Here is a 17979-nt window from a genome sequence, read left to right as displayed (position 1 = left end):
TGTATTCCAAAAACGTTATGCACTGGGTTGCACATAATGCAATGACTGACACGCTGTCAGACATGGGAATTTGATAACATCAGTTCCTATAGCTCTACAGTAAGGCATTAAAACAAGAGTGAAAGTCATGCCTAGTTTTTTGAATTGGAACAACTTAGTTTTACATCTAGTTTTATATTAGAGCTGGTTACAATCTGAGGTCAAATAGCGCGAGCTTGCTGGGATTTTGAGCTGTTGTACCACCAGCCTTTCAGTTGTGTCATTAAGGAGTGCAGATAATCTAAATAGTGTGTTAAACAGGATTACAAGTCATGTGTGCCCTTCATTCAAAATAATGTTGAAAATCTTAGTCACTTACTTGAATGAAGTCTTTGCCAGCTGGGCACAAATGTTTAGTGCGCTAGGGAGTCTTAGAATATAATTTAGCAACAGACCCTAAGAAATAAATTTACGAACATTTTTGCATACACTGCTAACAAAGTAACCTGATGGCAGATATTTCCATATTCTGATTGAGAGACTAGGATTTGGGGCATTGGAATCCTATATATTTACTCCTGTAGACATGGCTGGCATAAATCTTCAAACAGAAAAGTAAGGAAGTGTTTCGGAGGGGGTATTTCTCCGACCACCGACAAACTCCTAAGATTGTAAGTTTTCACAGACACGTTGCATGTCTTTAACCTGCTCAGGAACTAAATAAGTGCCTTTTTAGGGCGGGAAAGGAATTGGTAAACCCCTGTATTTTGTGCTTCTGTGGGACATGGACTTTAACCCTAGGGACAATAAAAAGGGTAGAAAATGTGCCTTGTTGGCAATCCACTGGACCAGGTATAACAGTCCACGACCAATCCAGGAAACCTATAATTGTATTAAATGTGTGCACTGATGTCAGTCCTTAAAAAGTACAAAATGTACACAAATCTTACACATATATCAAGATTGCCAAGATCAACACATCTTTTAAGAATCGTGTCTGAAAAAACACCATATGTGTCTATAAAGAGTTTAGGTCACACCAAACTGTTATTGTATTTCTGTATAGCTAACATCCTTAATTTTACTTTTTGTAACCATCTTTGTTGGTGTTTCCAGCAAAACGACAAAAGATGATCAAGATTCTTTACCAACTTAAGCCCTATTGGAAGATATTCTCGTTCCAGTTGGGATGCTTTATTTCGTAAATATGATGTATGAGGTATAGATATAATATATAGAGTTTTTTTTAGCATAGATGAAAAGGTTTTACTATTGCCTTCAGTTGCTTTTGCCTCCAGCCCACATTCCTTGAATGGAATACTGATCTTGTTTGTGTGCTATATGAGGTGACTCCTCTTAGTCTTCTTCTTGTTTGATGCATCTGCAACTAGATACTTGTATTTGATTGTGAACGATTTATCTGCAAACACTGTTTGGCGTTGCATCTTGTACCAGTAGCACAACAGCATAAGTGCTTTAGAAACCAGATATACATTTTGTACACTACAAATCAATACAACGAAGATCATCTTTCCTCCTTCAAGGACCATAATGGGCTCTGTATAAAAATGTGCAAGTGGATACTCTTTCAACCATAAGAGTTCCTAAAGGTATACTTAATGAAGACCCTAGATCCATCCTAGGAAAATGTAATTATGCAGAGGTTGTGATATCTTTTTATTAGATCAAGTTAAGAATTACAAAAAGAGAGTGCATTAATTTCCCTGGGGACTATGACTTATTCTGCTGGTTCACTGAATGAAGTAGGCATCCATCGCTTTTTTTTTTTAGAAGAAGAAGGCCATATTTTTTCTTATGCTGCCTTCTAGGCTGTCTTGCTAATTTTGTGTGACAAATCAAAAATGGAATTACCCCACAATATAATAGTGGAAGAGGGTAAGTCGCACTAAAATACACAACCATTTTCCTAAAAAAATAAAACTGGGTTGTGATTGTAAATCTGGACAACATAAAGATATATGGAAAAATAAAAATGAAAATAATATGTATATTTAGTAAATAAATTTTGTAGACACATTTAACATCATGTTTTCAATTGTCAGTCTTTCAAATGCTGTTCTTTTTACTATATGATTACAGATTCATTGACCTACACATCACAAATCAAGCTTAATACTAAATGAATAAAACAAGTACAAGCATGCTGTAAAGTTAAAAGTAGTACTTTTATGGAGGTAACAACATGAATAACTTTTAAAAGCTCACGTTTATAAAATCCTCACCTCCATCTAGTGAAAGACCCCGAGTTCAGTATGTCAGTGCCAGCTTACTGTTGACTGATATAATATTAATCATGTTTAAATAGTTTTTTTAAGTTTTATGTTAGGAAAGTGATTGTGTATTTTAGCTAATTGTTATGAGCCATATTTGGGAACACCTCCTTATAAAGAGAATGGATAGCTATGCATATTGTTATGTCTCTAGGATAAAAGCCACGACAAGTGCATCACACTTGTTTCTTTTATGATCTGTCTATGTAGCATGTAGTGGTGTTCACACTTTCCCACGTGTGGGAGGTGCGGGCAATGAAATACAACGATGTCTCAATATGCTTTCAGAAGTGTGAAATTAGTATCTTTACTCCCATAAGAATTGGTCATTACATGTAGGAAAACAAGATTCAATCTGCATAGGTGACGCAATTACAACTTCAACACAGTGCACCGCAATGCTGTTTTTGTCCCTATGCCATATACTTTTATTTTGTTTTTCAATTCTCAGTGTGCAAACCTTTACTATTTTTGTAACATTTACTTTGATTCTAACTCTGCTATTATTTAACAAAAACGAAATTAAGAAATAATCAACCTAGACTAGTTATGAAAATACTATGAACAAAACGCAGAGTTTCATTACAGGCTTTTTTGATGAATCTCTGCAAAAATGCATAACATGAAATATATTTTAAAATGTATTTTACCTTGTCAGACGGATTTTCCAATCATGCTAGCTTAGATAATATTGTTAACATTTTACTGTTCTAATGGTAGTGCGAGATACATTTTAAATCTCTCTAATTAAGTTTTCAACTATACAATATCTACCATATCACTCAATGATAAAATCGATATGTTGAAAACAATCCATTTTGATTAACATGTTAACATATCGTAAGATTTTGTTCATATGGTCCTCCTCTATGAATCAATTTATCAGATCCACAAAATAAATGCCCTGTCACATACCATATCTGAATACCACCCTTAATACTCTATAAAAAATCTAAAGGATTGCATTTCATTATTATTTTATAGGTGGAACACAGAAAATATCTGTTGTTGTGTACTAATGCATTTGTGCAAATATTACGTATCATGTATCTTACTTTTCTCTCATCAGTTGTGTAGTGGCTGGAATACCATAAACTTCGCCTCCTCTCTGCTGTGAAAGGCGGTGAGGTGCAGTCTTCTTCCTTTTCGTCTTCCTCTTTACCATCTTGGTCTTCATCTTGTGGCTGTAAATGAATGCACATATCTGTTAAATCCCTTACAAAGCTAATTAATGTGATTAGAAGTCATAGGTCCTGGTTATCCGTGTTGGACTGCTGAACCTATACCACCATAATGTCAAACTCAAGGAGGAAGACTCATGAAGCTTTTCTGTGAGTAGCTACTCGAACACATGAATTGCATTCAGGCCCGAGTTATTTGTACCTTACTTAGTCTTTAGTAGACTATTGACCTTCCCTGTACTTCCCCCTTTTGTTGTTTTTGATCTGCTGTGTGTGCCTGAATATTTTGTAAATAAAGCACAGCTGACAGATATCTTAGGATATTTGAGTAGTTCCCGGCCTTATCTCACACCTCTCAGTTACAGCTAAGTGATCTCCTCAGACTACTGGTTGAGTCCATCTGGTGGTGTAAAACTAAACCAGGAGAGAACTCAATGATGAAGCATCCCTCAGAGAAATATGTGGGAGAGAGTCCTTTTTGAAAAACAAGAATGTCCTCCTCAGATCTATTATAAAACATTGTCTAGGAGAATCTCTCCCTAGTGGTATTGGATTAGAAGCATTTGGGAATTGAGGGATTCTCCTCTGTATAGTTTTCCTCTCTCCCTTTTATTCGAGTGGCGATTCTAGTCGGCAGACAAACCATGATGGATTCACCTGCAGTTGTCTGTTGTTTGTGTACACCTGAAAGACACTCGAAAGTCCCACATGATGATGGGTGCAGTTCCAGGGCCAGCAAGAGTAGATGCACATTTCCACAGAAGGCGTTCATTTTGCCCATTTGGGAATATTATTTTTTGTTTTAGTTTGTATTGGTTTTTATGTTCTATAACAGAACAAAGAGAAAAAAAGAAACTTCTCAGCATCTCTTTGCGTCACAAATGATAATCATGTATACATAGCATCAATAAGGGAGTTGAAAAGTCACCCTTGGGCAGAGGTTGAAGACAAGAGGACAGACAGAACCAGCATATCAGGATACATCCTACTTTGAGCATGCTGGATGAAGTGAAGGGGCAGCCTCAGCAGATCGCAGCACATAAGAAAGAAACGACTTGCCGTGGATTAGTTGGCATATGTAGGCCTCAATTTTTCATTTGGCTTCTGAGAATGTGTAATCAGTGCATGACATGAATGTGGTATTTAAGACGGAAACCGAATGACCAATATGAGCTCTGGTTACATAGTGAGGAGAAACATCTTGGGTGGCGAATCAGGAAATGTTGGGCGGGCTGCTCTGGTGGCAAAGCGCAGTCTATGATAAATGAAAGTGACCAGTGGAGTGGCATGCCTGCAGCACGGGAAATCCTGCAATGAGATAAAGGTGCCATCAACAAAGAGATTGCTGATCATCGTCAGCCCCATTATACACAACAGTCTCTTTACTGCTATTTCACTAGTGGTGGGGAGCATGGGAATGTAATTGAGGGTCAGCAAAGGCGAGTACGACATACACAGATCAAGCAGTTTCGCCAATTTCCACCATGCCCGACAAGTTGAGGCATCACCGTCGACATCGCCTCTCACGTCCAGTGGTGAAGCGGTTACTCTGGCCAGGAGCAATGGTCTGCGAACGATGGATTGTATGACTCTAACATGTGGCACAGTCACCAGCGATGTGGCCCAACATTTCAAATAGTGTGCATGTGCAATTAAAAAATAGATATAAAAATGTGGCATAGCGAGTCCACCTGCCTCTTGAGGGCCGTGAGCACCTCGTAAAACATATACTTGGTTGGCCCCTGCCTCATATGAGCCAGAAAAGGGCCTGCTGCATTGTTTAAAGAAGTGCAACAATAGGTATACATATATGTTAGCAAAAAGATACATGAATGTTGGTAATATTACCATCCTAATTCGGAATATGCGCCCCATCATGGAGAGGAGCAGGCAGACTCATCTGTTAACACGCGTTGTCAACTTGTCAATCACAGTATCAACATTTATCATGCTCAAATCATCATGATCATGAGTCACCCACACTCCTAGATATTTACCCCTAGCAGGGCTCCACTGTCAAGGATAGTCCAGTGGGCTATCAGAAGAAAAATCTGTAAGTAGGAAAACTTCGGACTTGTATCAGCTAAGTTGTAACTATGACTATCCTCCGAATCGCACAATCTCCCAAATGATGGTGGATATATTGTCCTGAGGACATTTAACAAATAACGTCACATCGCCTGCATAAAGCGAGAAGATGGATGAGCCACATCGGAGGCACGTGCCCCAATGTGCCTGCAGCTCTCTCACAAAGCAATCCAACAGCTCCACTGCTAAAGCAAAAATCTGTGGGGGCAGTTCTTGCTATTCCCCTGGCAACGCAGAGGGAACTGGAATAGTATTTGTTTACTCTGACTCTGAGGGTATCAGGTAGTAATTGGCCAATCCCATCCAGCAGTGACTGTCACCGTGAACAGCCACTCCAATTAATCAAATTATTTTCTGTGTCAAGGAGACCCGCTTAAGTGGGATGCTGCAGGTTGACTCTTTGTAGAATTGCCATCAGTGTTCTAAAGTTAAAGGCAGCCCGTCTCTGGGAAATGATTCCAGCTTGCTCCGGCAGCCCCAGGAACAGCATAGGTGACTGGAGACGGAGTTTGGTTAGAATGTTGTATCAGTATTTAGCAGAAAGAGAGAGTGGTCTGTGAAAAGAGCATTAGCTGAGGTCTCTAATTGGTTTTAGCAATACTGCGATCACTGTCTTCATTATAGTGGGAGGTAGACATACCCTAGTGTTAGAAGCACTGTACACATCCATGACACGCAGTGCTAGCAGTTCTATATATTCTGTGTAGCAATCTACAGGGAGCCCGTCACCACCCAGAGCATTTCCACTGGGGAGGCTCATTATAGCTTTTTTAATGTCCTCACGAGTTATCTGGGAGTTTAGTATTTCCCTGGCCACACCATCAATTCAAGCAAGAACTACCTGGTCGAGATAACCCGCATGGTAGACACTATCATGATGTGCTACAGGAGTATATAGGTGTTAATAGAACTGTCAGTACTCTTCTAGGGTATCAGCCGGGGCTCACATTGTCCCTGCACTGACTCGTCAGATACTGGGGATCCCCTCAGACACTCGTTCACTTCTAGTGACCCAAGCAAGACTGTATTCCGTCAATGTCTCCTGAATTTGCACCAGAATCACCATATCGTTTGAGAATATATGTGGGCATTTTCCAATGATCCAAGTACAGATTCGAGGCAATCCATATTATTGCTAATTTACTTAAGAACACCAGCATATTAGACATACATATTCCCCAAATATAAGCTTAAGAAGCTGCACCTAGAATAGCTACCTCTTCAGCTTAGTTTTCATTTAAGAGAAAGAAGCTAAAGAGCTAAAGAATTTGACAATGGCTGTCCCAACTTCAGTTCTAAAGACAGCGTCTCACAGTTCTGTACATCTTAGTCGCTAGCTATAGAATCACAGAGGTGGGGTAGGTACTTTGGAGGTTAACTTAATGGGGAAATGATCAGATAAGATAGGGGGAGTATCTTAAGCATGGGCGAATTTTGCGAATCTCGCGTTCGCGAATTTTGCGGATTTGCGAACTCGCAATCTGCAAAATCCGCGAATTCTCGCGATTTTTTTTTTTTTGTGTTCGCGCGGGTTTCTGCCAGTTCGCGAGGGTTTTTGTACAATTTCGCAAACGCGTACTTACCTGTCGGGTCGCAAGTTTTGCGAACTTGTTGTTTCTACGTGTCCAGCCTGTTTGGGACACACTTCTTCATCACTGCCACCCTCTGTCACCACTGCCACTCTCTGGTTCACTCATGCCACCCTCTGGCTCACCCATGCCACCCTCTGTTTCATCACAGCACCCTCTGGTTGTCCAGTGTACATTATTGTGGCAAAGCAAAGCACACCTTCCCTGCCTCAAGTGACCTGAATTAATTTGGGGCTGATTAATGTGTCACAGAATATTTTTTTAGCTGGCACCTGCTTCCTTAGTGCTTCCTGATTAGTGATCTTTTGCACTTGCTAAGTGCTTTCATTGTTGCAAAATTAGTTACAACACCTGCCCTTCCCCAACTGACAATAATGAATTAGGGGCTGATTAATGTGTCACTGGATTTGAACTTCCAGCCTGGCTCCTGCTTGTCTCCCTTAGCTGTAATTCAGGACCTTTGTGGCATATGTGTAACTATTCTGAGGGTCAGAGCAGGGTCACATAATAGTTGCAAGTAGGCAACTGAACTCTGGAGGGGCCCCTCAGGAAGCACTACAGGAAATGGCTACTAATGATGAGCTTGAACTTTTGAACCTGGTAAGTAGTTTTAGTTTTGCTAAGATGGTATTTCTGCAATTTAGCGCTTATTCGCGGGACGCGAAGTTGAACTGGGAAGCCGCGAACTCACGCGAACAGTGCGAGCAAGCCATAAAATCCGCTGCTCGTGGATTTGCGGATTTTTTGGGAAATTCGCGAATCTCGCGGATTGCGAATTTACCGAAAATCCGCAAAATCCGCGAGCGGAACGGATTTTCCGCCCATACTTAGAGTATCTTAGTTGTGGGTACCATGGATATTAGCATGTGGGAAACAAACCACATATTGAGTCTACAGGCCATATTATAAACAGGGCATGACATGATCTCTAGACTCAGTCTATGGTTTCTGTGGTCTAATATTTACCTGGTGCCGCCTTTGAAGAGGGAGGAGCTTCTAGATTTTTCCTTTTGAAGTGCACAAGTTTCCTGCCTCTCTTGCCTTGGCTCCAGATTAACTACAGGGGTATGCAATCCATTGTGTGAAGGTAGGACACTGCCTTTTCAGGTGTAAGTGGGGCTCTGTTTAACTACGCCCTCCCATCCTGCCAGTGATGGCCCATTCAGGCACAACTATGCTCTCTATTGTGTGTGGCTGTCTAGGAGGAAGACACAAACTCTAAATGCCAACTACACACAGTCATGTGACCAAGAGACAGACTGCAAACACCAAATGGCTAAGGCAGGAAAATGCCAACTTTCTAGAAATGGCATCCTCAAAATTGTAATTCAAAGTCCGACTTTGCCATAAAAGAGGGTTTTTCATTACAGTGCCAAAGATACCAAACATGAACTGTTTACCTGTTCCCATTTGGAAGTTACAGCTTATCAAATGTAATAAGGTAACTCAATTGTTATCCTGGGGGAGAAGCACACCTTGCAGTACTGAAAAACAAATTTAAGAGTATTCACTACCAGGGCATGGAAAACTTATTGTTACATAGCCTACTTTTTAAATACATTGCACCCTTCCTTGTGGACTCTTTGGGACCCATCCTGGTGGTGACATATTTGTATTAAAACAGCAGGTTGGAGCTGGTAAAAGCTTTATTTTGTTCGGTCGAAATGGCAAATTAAAACTGCACGCACAGGCTGTAATGGCAGGCCTGAGAAAGGTCTGCAAGACTACTTAAATAGGGAGCACACCATGTGCTGCAAGCCCACTAGTATGATTTAAATTACAGGCCCTGTGTACATGTGCAAAGGAGTGAGGGAACAATGGGCCTGCTATACAGAGCTAGATGGCCAGGGATGAATATCCCTCTGCAAGTGCAGCCTTCTAAACTCGATACAGATGGCGAGGCTGCGTGGCTTGTCAGGGTAGGTAAGCCAGTAGTAGTCAGCCCGTATAGTGTTGAATGGGGCCATAAGCAAAAGACCAATGGAGCCTGTACAGCAGTAGGCCAAATGGAGGGGTCCGGATCCAGGATCCAGAGCTGCACCAAATGTTAGAGGCATGGGAGACCTGCATGTGGGGACATGATACAAAGAGGAATAGCAGTGGAATGTCCCAGTGAGCCACTGACCACAACTGCCTTTGGTCATAGGAATCACACAGATCCCATGATCAGCAGATCCCAACAGCTGTATACCCAGCCTGAAGGTCAAGGCAGGCCTCAAGTGCCAAAGTTACTAACAATGAACATTCTCATGAAACACTTTTATGAGTGCACACAACCAAATTGAAGTGTTTGCACAGCTACGTAAAATGTAGTGGTGCAAATGCGTTTGAGAATACGGTCCAAAACAGAAACTCTCCACCCTGAAATGGAGGCAATATCCGTATAGATTAAAAATGGGGATATGTTCCCAAATAGGTACATTTCTCAGAAATGTTTTGCATTACCTCTTCATTCAAACATTGCAGTGCCCGAAGGTGGCACAAACGTGATTTATATGCATAAAATATTAACTAAAACAATTTGGCAGCGAGAGCACTGTTGCATCCGGTTGAACGTTCAGGAGCAATTTAGTGTTCCTCAGTTAATGGTCCAGGACCGAAATACCCCGCGCCATCCCGTTTAATAAATAGCTTCCAGTGTAAGACACAGCCTGCTTCACGCTGCCAATCACGCCTGGCTTGTGTCTGTGAACCGGCTGGCAGGCTCTTTGCAGTGCCGACCTTCTATTTACTTGTGATTGTTTCTTGGTCAAGGTACGCCCTGTTTGCTTCCTGGCACCCAATTTGCAGATATTTTTGTATGTGCACGTCCACCACAAACTCACGCTGGTCGCTGTGGTGTACCCGTCTGTAGATGTAGCGGGCACAAGTTTATGGGCTGTAATGAAAGAGCTCCTCTGTGTCCAATCTCGCTCAGAGAAACAAACCCGAAGCAAACTCTCGCCCAGTCAAGGTCACAGCGTTCAGCTTTTTTAAAACGGGGGATTGTTTTTGCCCGGTTTGAAATCCGCTCTTCATGTGAAAGAAAGGAAATTAAAAAGTAAACGTTGACAAAGATTGTATCAGAAAGACATCTGGACAAAGTATCACCACCCCCTGTACATTATATGATATGGGTATTGCATGAGCGAGGAGATGTGTGACCCCTCAGAGGCACTAGACTGCAGGGTTGCAATATGTTTTTAATGACTTAGTTAGGGGATCCTTGATTCCTTATGCTACTTAATTCTATATATTATCATTATTTTCTATTCTCTGCTTTTATTTACTCTTGTTTTCTCAGCTACTGTTTCCTATTATTGCTCATTTTTGCTGATACTGTATTTTACTACAATTTTGTATTCATTGCTTAAACTTACTCTTTTCAGCTCTTTCCATTCTCCACCATTATGTACTGATATGCTCTCATTTACTTTTCAGTATATTTGAACCTTTTGAGCCATACTATGTTTTGTTGTGATCCATTTTCACTATCCCAAAAAACATTGTTTTGTCTCTGTGATGAACTTATCATGCAACCACTTTATTAAACTGGTAAACACATTATGCATTTGTATCCTAGCACTATCTTATTAAAATGGATTTTTTCCACCCCATGCAGGTTTGTGTAACTCTAAAGTTTAGCCTTAAGGCAGCTAATTAGTATGAAAACACATTTTTCTTCAGGAACCAGAGCTGGAACAACGAAGGGACTAGATAGCTTCTGGTTCGGGCAGCTATTCTTCAGCTGAAATCAGTTTCCGGTTGGACCTAGAAAAACCCTCTTGACCATGACTCTGTACCATATGCAGAAACTGGTGCACATGTGGCAGTGACAATGTACATCCAGTGTGCCTCTCCAAGGCTCAGAGCATCTAGAACAAAAGTGAGTATCTCACAAATGGCGCTCACGTCCAGTAGCCCTACAGTCACCCAAAGACATGCTGCAGTGACACTTCACAAGTTTTTTGTGCTCTTCGGGATCTTTATCATTTTAGCATATTTATAAAGAACTGACATATAAATAAAAATATACATAAATATACAGAAGAGTGCACAAAAAGGACGACACTGGAGGTAGTATGGCATCTCATTGAAAAAATGTCCTGGATATTTTTTAAGATTGATAGACACGGAGAAGATGGGTTAGTTTAAGTCCAAGAAATCCCTGTTTCCTTATTAGCGAAGAAAAGTAACAAGGATAACAAAGTTTATCAATGAATGTTGAATAAGAGCACTTTAAAAATGAATGTCAGGTAACATTGTCTATGCTTGTAATTACACTCATAATAGGCAGTCATATAGTACATGACACACACTGAATTGTGCATTAATAACCATCAGAATCAATTCTCTCAACCTTGTAATAAGTTACATTTGCATGTGCTGTCTGAAGCAGTAACATAACTCAGGGAGCTATTTTAGCAGGCTTTCAATGTCTGACCTGAAGATAACACAAGGATCTCTGCAACAAGATCATTAACCCAAAGTACTACCTTCACTAAAATACAAACTTGCAAACTAGAAGTTTAACAATATGCTCTGAAGACCAAACCAACTGAGTTACTGTTCGCTGATTCCAACATGGGAAGAGAGACTTCAAACAGACCTCTGCAGACAAAAACCATTTTTTATCCACTGTTGTCTTATAAATATTATATCAAGGAACTTGATGGAAAAATATTGAACTCAACAACAGTTGTTTTGAGAGCCTATGCTAATTAAAATGCAGGTCACGTGTGACCAATAGAGTAAGACAGAAAAGCTTTACTGTGCCATTTTACCCTTGTTGTCAATGTCTTCAAGGTCAGAATATATATATATATATATATATATATATATATATATATATATATATATATATATATATATATATATATATATATATATATATATATATTCACTTAAAAAACCATAGGTTTCAGGCCTTATATAGTTAGGAATTGGCATTTGAAAAACCATTGAAATTGCTCCTATATAGTTAGTTGTACTAACTATATTTCGCACACCCGCAATCCACTGCTGATGATGTCACATATTACATCATTCATGACATGGTCAGTGACATCACTGATGACATCTCAAATGACATCACTGATGACATCACTGATGACATCTCATTTGACATCACGGATGACAACACTGATGACATCCTCCAGTGACTGTGTTTCTGTAAAGTTTAAATATGTTTTACATATTGAAGAATGAGTGGATGTATAAGTGTCTGGATGAAGGATTTAGTAGGTGCGTGACTGACTGTATGAGTGAGTGATTAAATGTGTCTTACTAAATGCATGGGTTAGTGACTAAACTGTCTGAATGTGTGCATCAGTATGACTGTTGTTGTGTAAGCTGCTACATGTGTTGATCAGTAGCTATATGAGTGGCTATATGGGTTTTGATTGGTTGGCCAAGTATTTGAATGGGAGACTGAGTGTGTGTGTGGGTGGCTGGGAGGTGTGTGACTCTGTGCATAGATGTGTGAGCAGTTGATTCACTAGGTGTATGAGTTCAAGAGTGCATGTGGAAACAGCTGTATAGGCGGTTGACTGTGTGCATGGGTGTGTTGGTGAGTGAATGGATATCTCAGTGCTACATGTCCAAGTAAGTACATATGTAAAACACAGTGCATGTGAGAGTTGGCATATATCAATGACTATACATGAGAGCCAGTGAATGTGCGAGTGGCTGTATGGATCATTGTGTACTTGTATCAGTGATTGTATAAGAGAGTAAGTATGTGTTAGTATATGTTTGAATAAGTAAGGTGTTGTGTGTATAACTGTATAGTTGAGGAAATGGAAGTGTGATTGATTCTTTGCATTACTGACTAGGTGTGTGAGTAACTCCATGGATGAGTGGCAGTGTGTGAGTGTCTGTATAGGTGTATGAGTGCATATGAAAGTGTTGTATTGATGAGTGACTGTATGTATGAGTGATTCTATGGGTGAATGAGTGAATGTGCGTGTAGACCTAGGAATCAGTGAGTGCGTATGTAGTAACTGGTATTGGTGTGTCAATGGTTTCAAGAATGGTAGTCTGTATTTAACACTGGGTGTTTCAAAGGTTATATTAGAGTGTGAGGAGGTGCATCGTATTATCACATGAATGATATCATCAGTGATGTGATCAGTGATGTCAAATGAGATGTCATCCGTGATGTCATCAGTGATGTCATTTGAGATGTCATCAGTGATGTCATCAGTGATGTCACTGACCATGTCATGAATGATGTAATATGTGACATCATCAGCAGTGGATTGGGGGTGCGCAAAATATAGTTAGTACAACTAACTATATAGGAGCAATTTCAATGGTTTTTTAAATGCTAATTCCTAACTATATAAGGCCTGAAACCTATGGTTTTTTAAGTGAATTTGCAAGGTTTTTAAAATGCTAATTCCTAACTATATAAGGCCTGAAACCTATGGTTTTTTAAGTGAATTTGCAAGGTTTTTTAAATGCTAATTCATAACTATAATACTATATAAGGCCTGAAACCTAGGGTTTTTTGAATGAATTTGCAAGGTTTTTTAAATGCTAATTCTTAACTATATAAGGCCTGAAACCTATGGTTTTTTCAGTGAATTTGCAAGGTTTTTTAAATGCTAATTCCTAACTATATCAGGCGTTAAAACTATATTTTTTTCAATAAATTTCAAAGGTTTTGTAAATGCTAATTCTATTAGCGGATAACGTTTATATATGTTATTATCCTTCTGGGACCACCTGAGCAGCCATCTTGTTTCTCAGGAGAAGTGAGGCACAAGAGAGCACAAAACAAAAGTGGAAAACGCAAAAAGGGGGCAGGGTAGGGACCACCTGACCCCCTAGCCCTTCTCAGGGGGCCCTAGAAGGACCACCAAGTGCAAAAATGTTTGTTTTTTAAATCGCGGGGTACGCGCACGGTACGCGTACCGTACGCGTACGGTGTGCGTACCCCTCGATTTTTTCCAATTTTTGAAAAATTATTTTTATTTTGCCCTTGGGGGTCCTCTGGGACCCCCTGAAAAGGGTTAGAGGGTTGGGGGGTCTCTACCCTGCCCCCTTTTCGTGGTTTCCACTCTTGTTTTGGGCTCTCTTGTGCCTCAGTTCTCCTGAAAAACAAGATGGTGGCCAACACTTCCTGGTTTGGACAGTTTGGAATGTTGACAGTCGACTGCCAGCCAATCAGAAACTCGCTTGCGCACGTAAGGGTACGCGCACGTACGCGTACGGTACGAGTACCGTACGCGTACGGTGCACGTATGGTGAGCGCATATAGATATATAATATGCTCAAATTCAATTTTCTCAACAACTACTGGAGGGATTTTCACCAAATATAGAAAAGGCACTACTGCATACCTGTCCCTACCATTTTGCCAAGTTTGGTGTAATTCCGTTCAGCCGTTTGGGCTGTAGCCGTGTCTAAAGGTCCCATAGAAAATGCTATTTGAAAAATTTCAAATTTAATTTTCTCAAAAACGACTGGAGTGATTTACACCAAACATACAAAAGGCACTGCTGCATACCAGTCCCTACCATTTTGCCAAATCTGGTGTAATTCCGTTCAGCCGTTCGAGCTGTAGCCTGGTCAGAATGTCCCTATGGAAATTAACATGGGGAAAACAAGTTTTGGGACCCCCCTTTTTTCTCGAGCCCCGCTTGACGAATCCCCCCGAAACTTTCAGGGAAGGAGCGCAGCGCAGCGAGGCAATTTAAGGAAAATTACAGGCAGATCCCTCAATCGGCGCCAAAGTTATTCCCAATAGAATGTTCGGAATTTCCTATGGTAACTAGGTCCTAACTATATATACCTACTGGCGACCGCCACTGAAAAGTCCTCCCTTTTGCTGCCAACTACTTTTTTCATTAACTTCTTATTAATCCCAACCATTGTAAAGTTCAGTGATGTACATTCAGAGAGATAGTAAAGCAGTGAAGTGCTGCCGATAAAAGGCAAGTAACAAAGAACACCTACAAAATATTCTGATATGTACTTTTGCATATTAATTTACTTTACAAACTGTATTTTAATACTAAAAGAAGTAATCACTGTTATTTATGTAGACCCATCACAACCCTAACACTGCTAGTGGCTAGGAAACCTCTACTACAGCCCTGCCTATCTGCCAATACCTGAAAATCTTTGGTGTAACAAGAAATGCACAGACTGCTCTATGGCAAGGTAAGAGGGGTGGAACCAAATTTTGAGTCAATAAGTGTCCTATGGGAACCAGGACTATTCAATAAGCCAACAAGGATGATCATCAAGGATCTGGTTGGAGAACTACCTCCCAAAATAGTCTGGTTATGTGATTGCACAACTGCCACAATGTACTGCCACGATTATCTTGGTCTATTGTTAATGAGATATAATGGATTAAAACATCCAAATCAGTTTACTTTCCCAGGAATGTGTTTTACCGCTGCAGTGATCCGCATCCATTCAAGAACATTATATTTTTGTTCAGTTGTTTTATTGTTGTTTTATACCTCTTATTGGGTGCCATAAAACAAAAAACTTGATAAGACTTATGAATACAATTTGAACCCAGCATCCTAAGCCACTGCCAATTCAAATTGCATCACTTAGTTTTATCCAGCTGCTGCCATTTAATCCCTTAGCTGCTGATATTTTTCTACCACCAGTGCTGCACCTTATTTTTATTTTTTGGGGCACTTTGTGCTTAGGACTTCATATCTTTTCTTCCACAGAAGGTATCAAAGCCACATTTACAGGCTTTTTGTTTTACATCCTGGGGGATTCTAAAGGTATTTAGGTGTGTGTATTAACCTCTAGAGACCTGAGGAAATATAGCAAAACCTTCAGTTTAAAACATCGTGAAAAAGTGCAGTGCCAGTAAGCATATGATTGTTTTCAGTAAAATGGCACCAACAAGATTAGCTGTACTAAGATCACCATTTTCCCAACTTTCAGGAACAAGGTGAGCAGTAAAACAAAAACATTTTCTACCACAGTTTTTGCATGTTTCTATCTGGTAGTCTGTTTTTTTGCTTTGGATGTGCTTGCAGCTTGTGGTGGAAACTAGTAGGAAATGTATGGGAAGCTACACGTTTCTTAAAACTACACAAAATTCCAAATTCAGCAATTATGTAGATTGTTCATAGTTTTGTAATAAAAAATTAATCATTGAAATCAAATAAGAGTGAAAATAGGTAGGAAACAGTAGCAATTGGTGACAACATTTTTAACTGTAATTTCTTTCCCTAATGGCAAAAGTAACTTACTGTTACATTCTTCAGACCATTTCTGGTTGCAAAGAAATATAATGTGTGTTTGTTATCCTAAACATGCAATACCCCGAGTTAACCACAGTATTTATTTTAATTGTGTTTGTACTGAGCATGAAACAATTCATATTATAAAAACTAATGAATGAAAAATGGGTAGGAAGGAAATCTATGTATCATTTGAAAGGTGCACACGATACTGAGTTTAGGAACAGTGAGTATTTGTACCTCTCTAAATTTGGGTTTATCCACACTATCATGTAATTTAGACGGCAATTTGCAAAAGGTGATTTTTCTCGCACACCTTTGTAGCCAATAATGGAGATTTATTCAATTCATAATAACAAATGGTATATATTCTCTGTTGTCCACACTTCTGTCCATAAAAATGATAACCCCACTTGTCTGACTCAGCTTAGCATCCACGACAAAAAAGACCCTAAAAGCAACATGGAGACATCAACATTTTCTTTTAATGGCATGTTTTGTCTATGGAGTACCTGGAGCAGTGTTTGTTTTTTAGCTTGGCTGCCACCCTAGGTAATCTCCAAACCCAGACATTTTGGAAGGTTAGACATTTTGGGGAGTCTAAGTTGGTGTGACTTGCATCAATCCCATGATGTTTTCTTCACCAAAATGCGCTGCAAATCTCAAATATTGACTACAATCACACATTTCCTTCATATTTCAGTGAAGAAAACTTCTGAAATCTAAGGGGATTTAGAAAGTTCTTACCACTCAGCATTTCTGCACTTCTCCCCATAAAAATGATGCTTCCTTATTTGTGTGGCTTGGCCAAGCTCACATCATCATTCCTGTCAAACTAATAACCTGGTTTGGTCATGGGGAGCTGCAATATTTGAGAATGGACTAGGCTGCTACCAAAAAAAACTGTCACACCCAAACATTTTTGAAAACTCGATATTTGGGGGCTTCAAGGGTAGTGTGTCTTTCATGGATCACAAAACATTCACTTACTTACAAGGGACTTCAATCCATGCACACATATCTAAATTTGAAACACCTTTGGCTTACCCTTTGACCTTTCAGATGTGCTCTTAGTGGTGCTCAGTATATCCTTGAAGCCCTTCAGGTTTAGTCTACCAGCAAACAATCCCATTTGGACATTGGATATGTCAGGCATCCCTCATAAACTTCCAGCTAGTCATTGGACAACACCATATATCTCTTAGAAACTCTTAGTTGACCTTCAGGCAATGCATGCTCAGCATTATGAAAATCCCAACTGATAAATAGATAAACTCAGACAGCCCATAGTAGGCCAGACCTCAATCCACATTAAACACCCCCAGTTAGTCATTAGACACCAGCAGATGCTCCTCAGAAACTCTCAGCATACCTTCAAACCCTACAAGCAATCCTTCTGAGACCTCTATCCAGCATTCTGACAACCTAGTTGCTGCATGGATTACCCCAGCTGACCCTCCGCCCTCCTTCAGCTACCCTCAGATAGTCCATTAATTATACCAAAGATACTCAATCTGCCTTCAGGCTCTAAGCTGCTCCTTAGACACCATTGAGAGATGGTTTGCTTGACACCCCCTGTAACCTCTTAGAGACACCTGGCTGAGTCCTCAAGACCCTCTGATTTATACACTCCCAGCTTGCCCTTAAA

At 40.1% G+C, this 17979-nt stretch overlaps 1 protein-coding gene across 1 annotated transcript in view; it reads right to left on the bottom strand.

The window, feature by feature from the left end:
• PIEZO2 (piezo type mechanosensitive ion channel component 2) overlaps positions 1–17979 on the bottom strand; it is a 1150823-nt gene that overhangs the window by 425210 nt on the left and 707634 nt on the right. The window contains exon 9 of the mRNA XM_086964934.1: positions 3326–3454. Coding sequence (XP_086821060.1) covers positions 3326–3454 — 129 coding nt within the window. The remainder of the gene's footprint in view (positions 1–3325; positions 3455–17979) is intronic.

Source organism: Lissotriton vulgaris, chromosome 4_1, assembly GCF_964263255.1.
Source record: "Lissotriton vulgaris chromosome 4_1, aLisVul1.2, whole genome shotgun sequence".
Lineage (NCBI taxonomy): Eukaryota > Metazoa > Chordata > Amphibia > Caudata > Salamandridae > Lissotriton > Lissotriton vulgaris.
The sequence above is the reverse complement of the archived record's forward strand: the minus strand, read 5'-3'. Positions and strand labels throughout refer to the sequence as shown.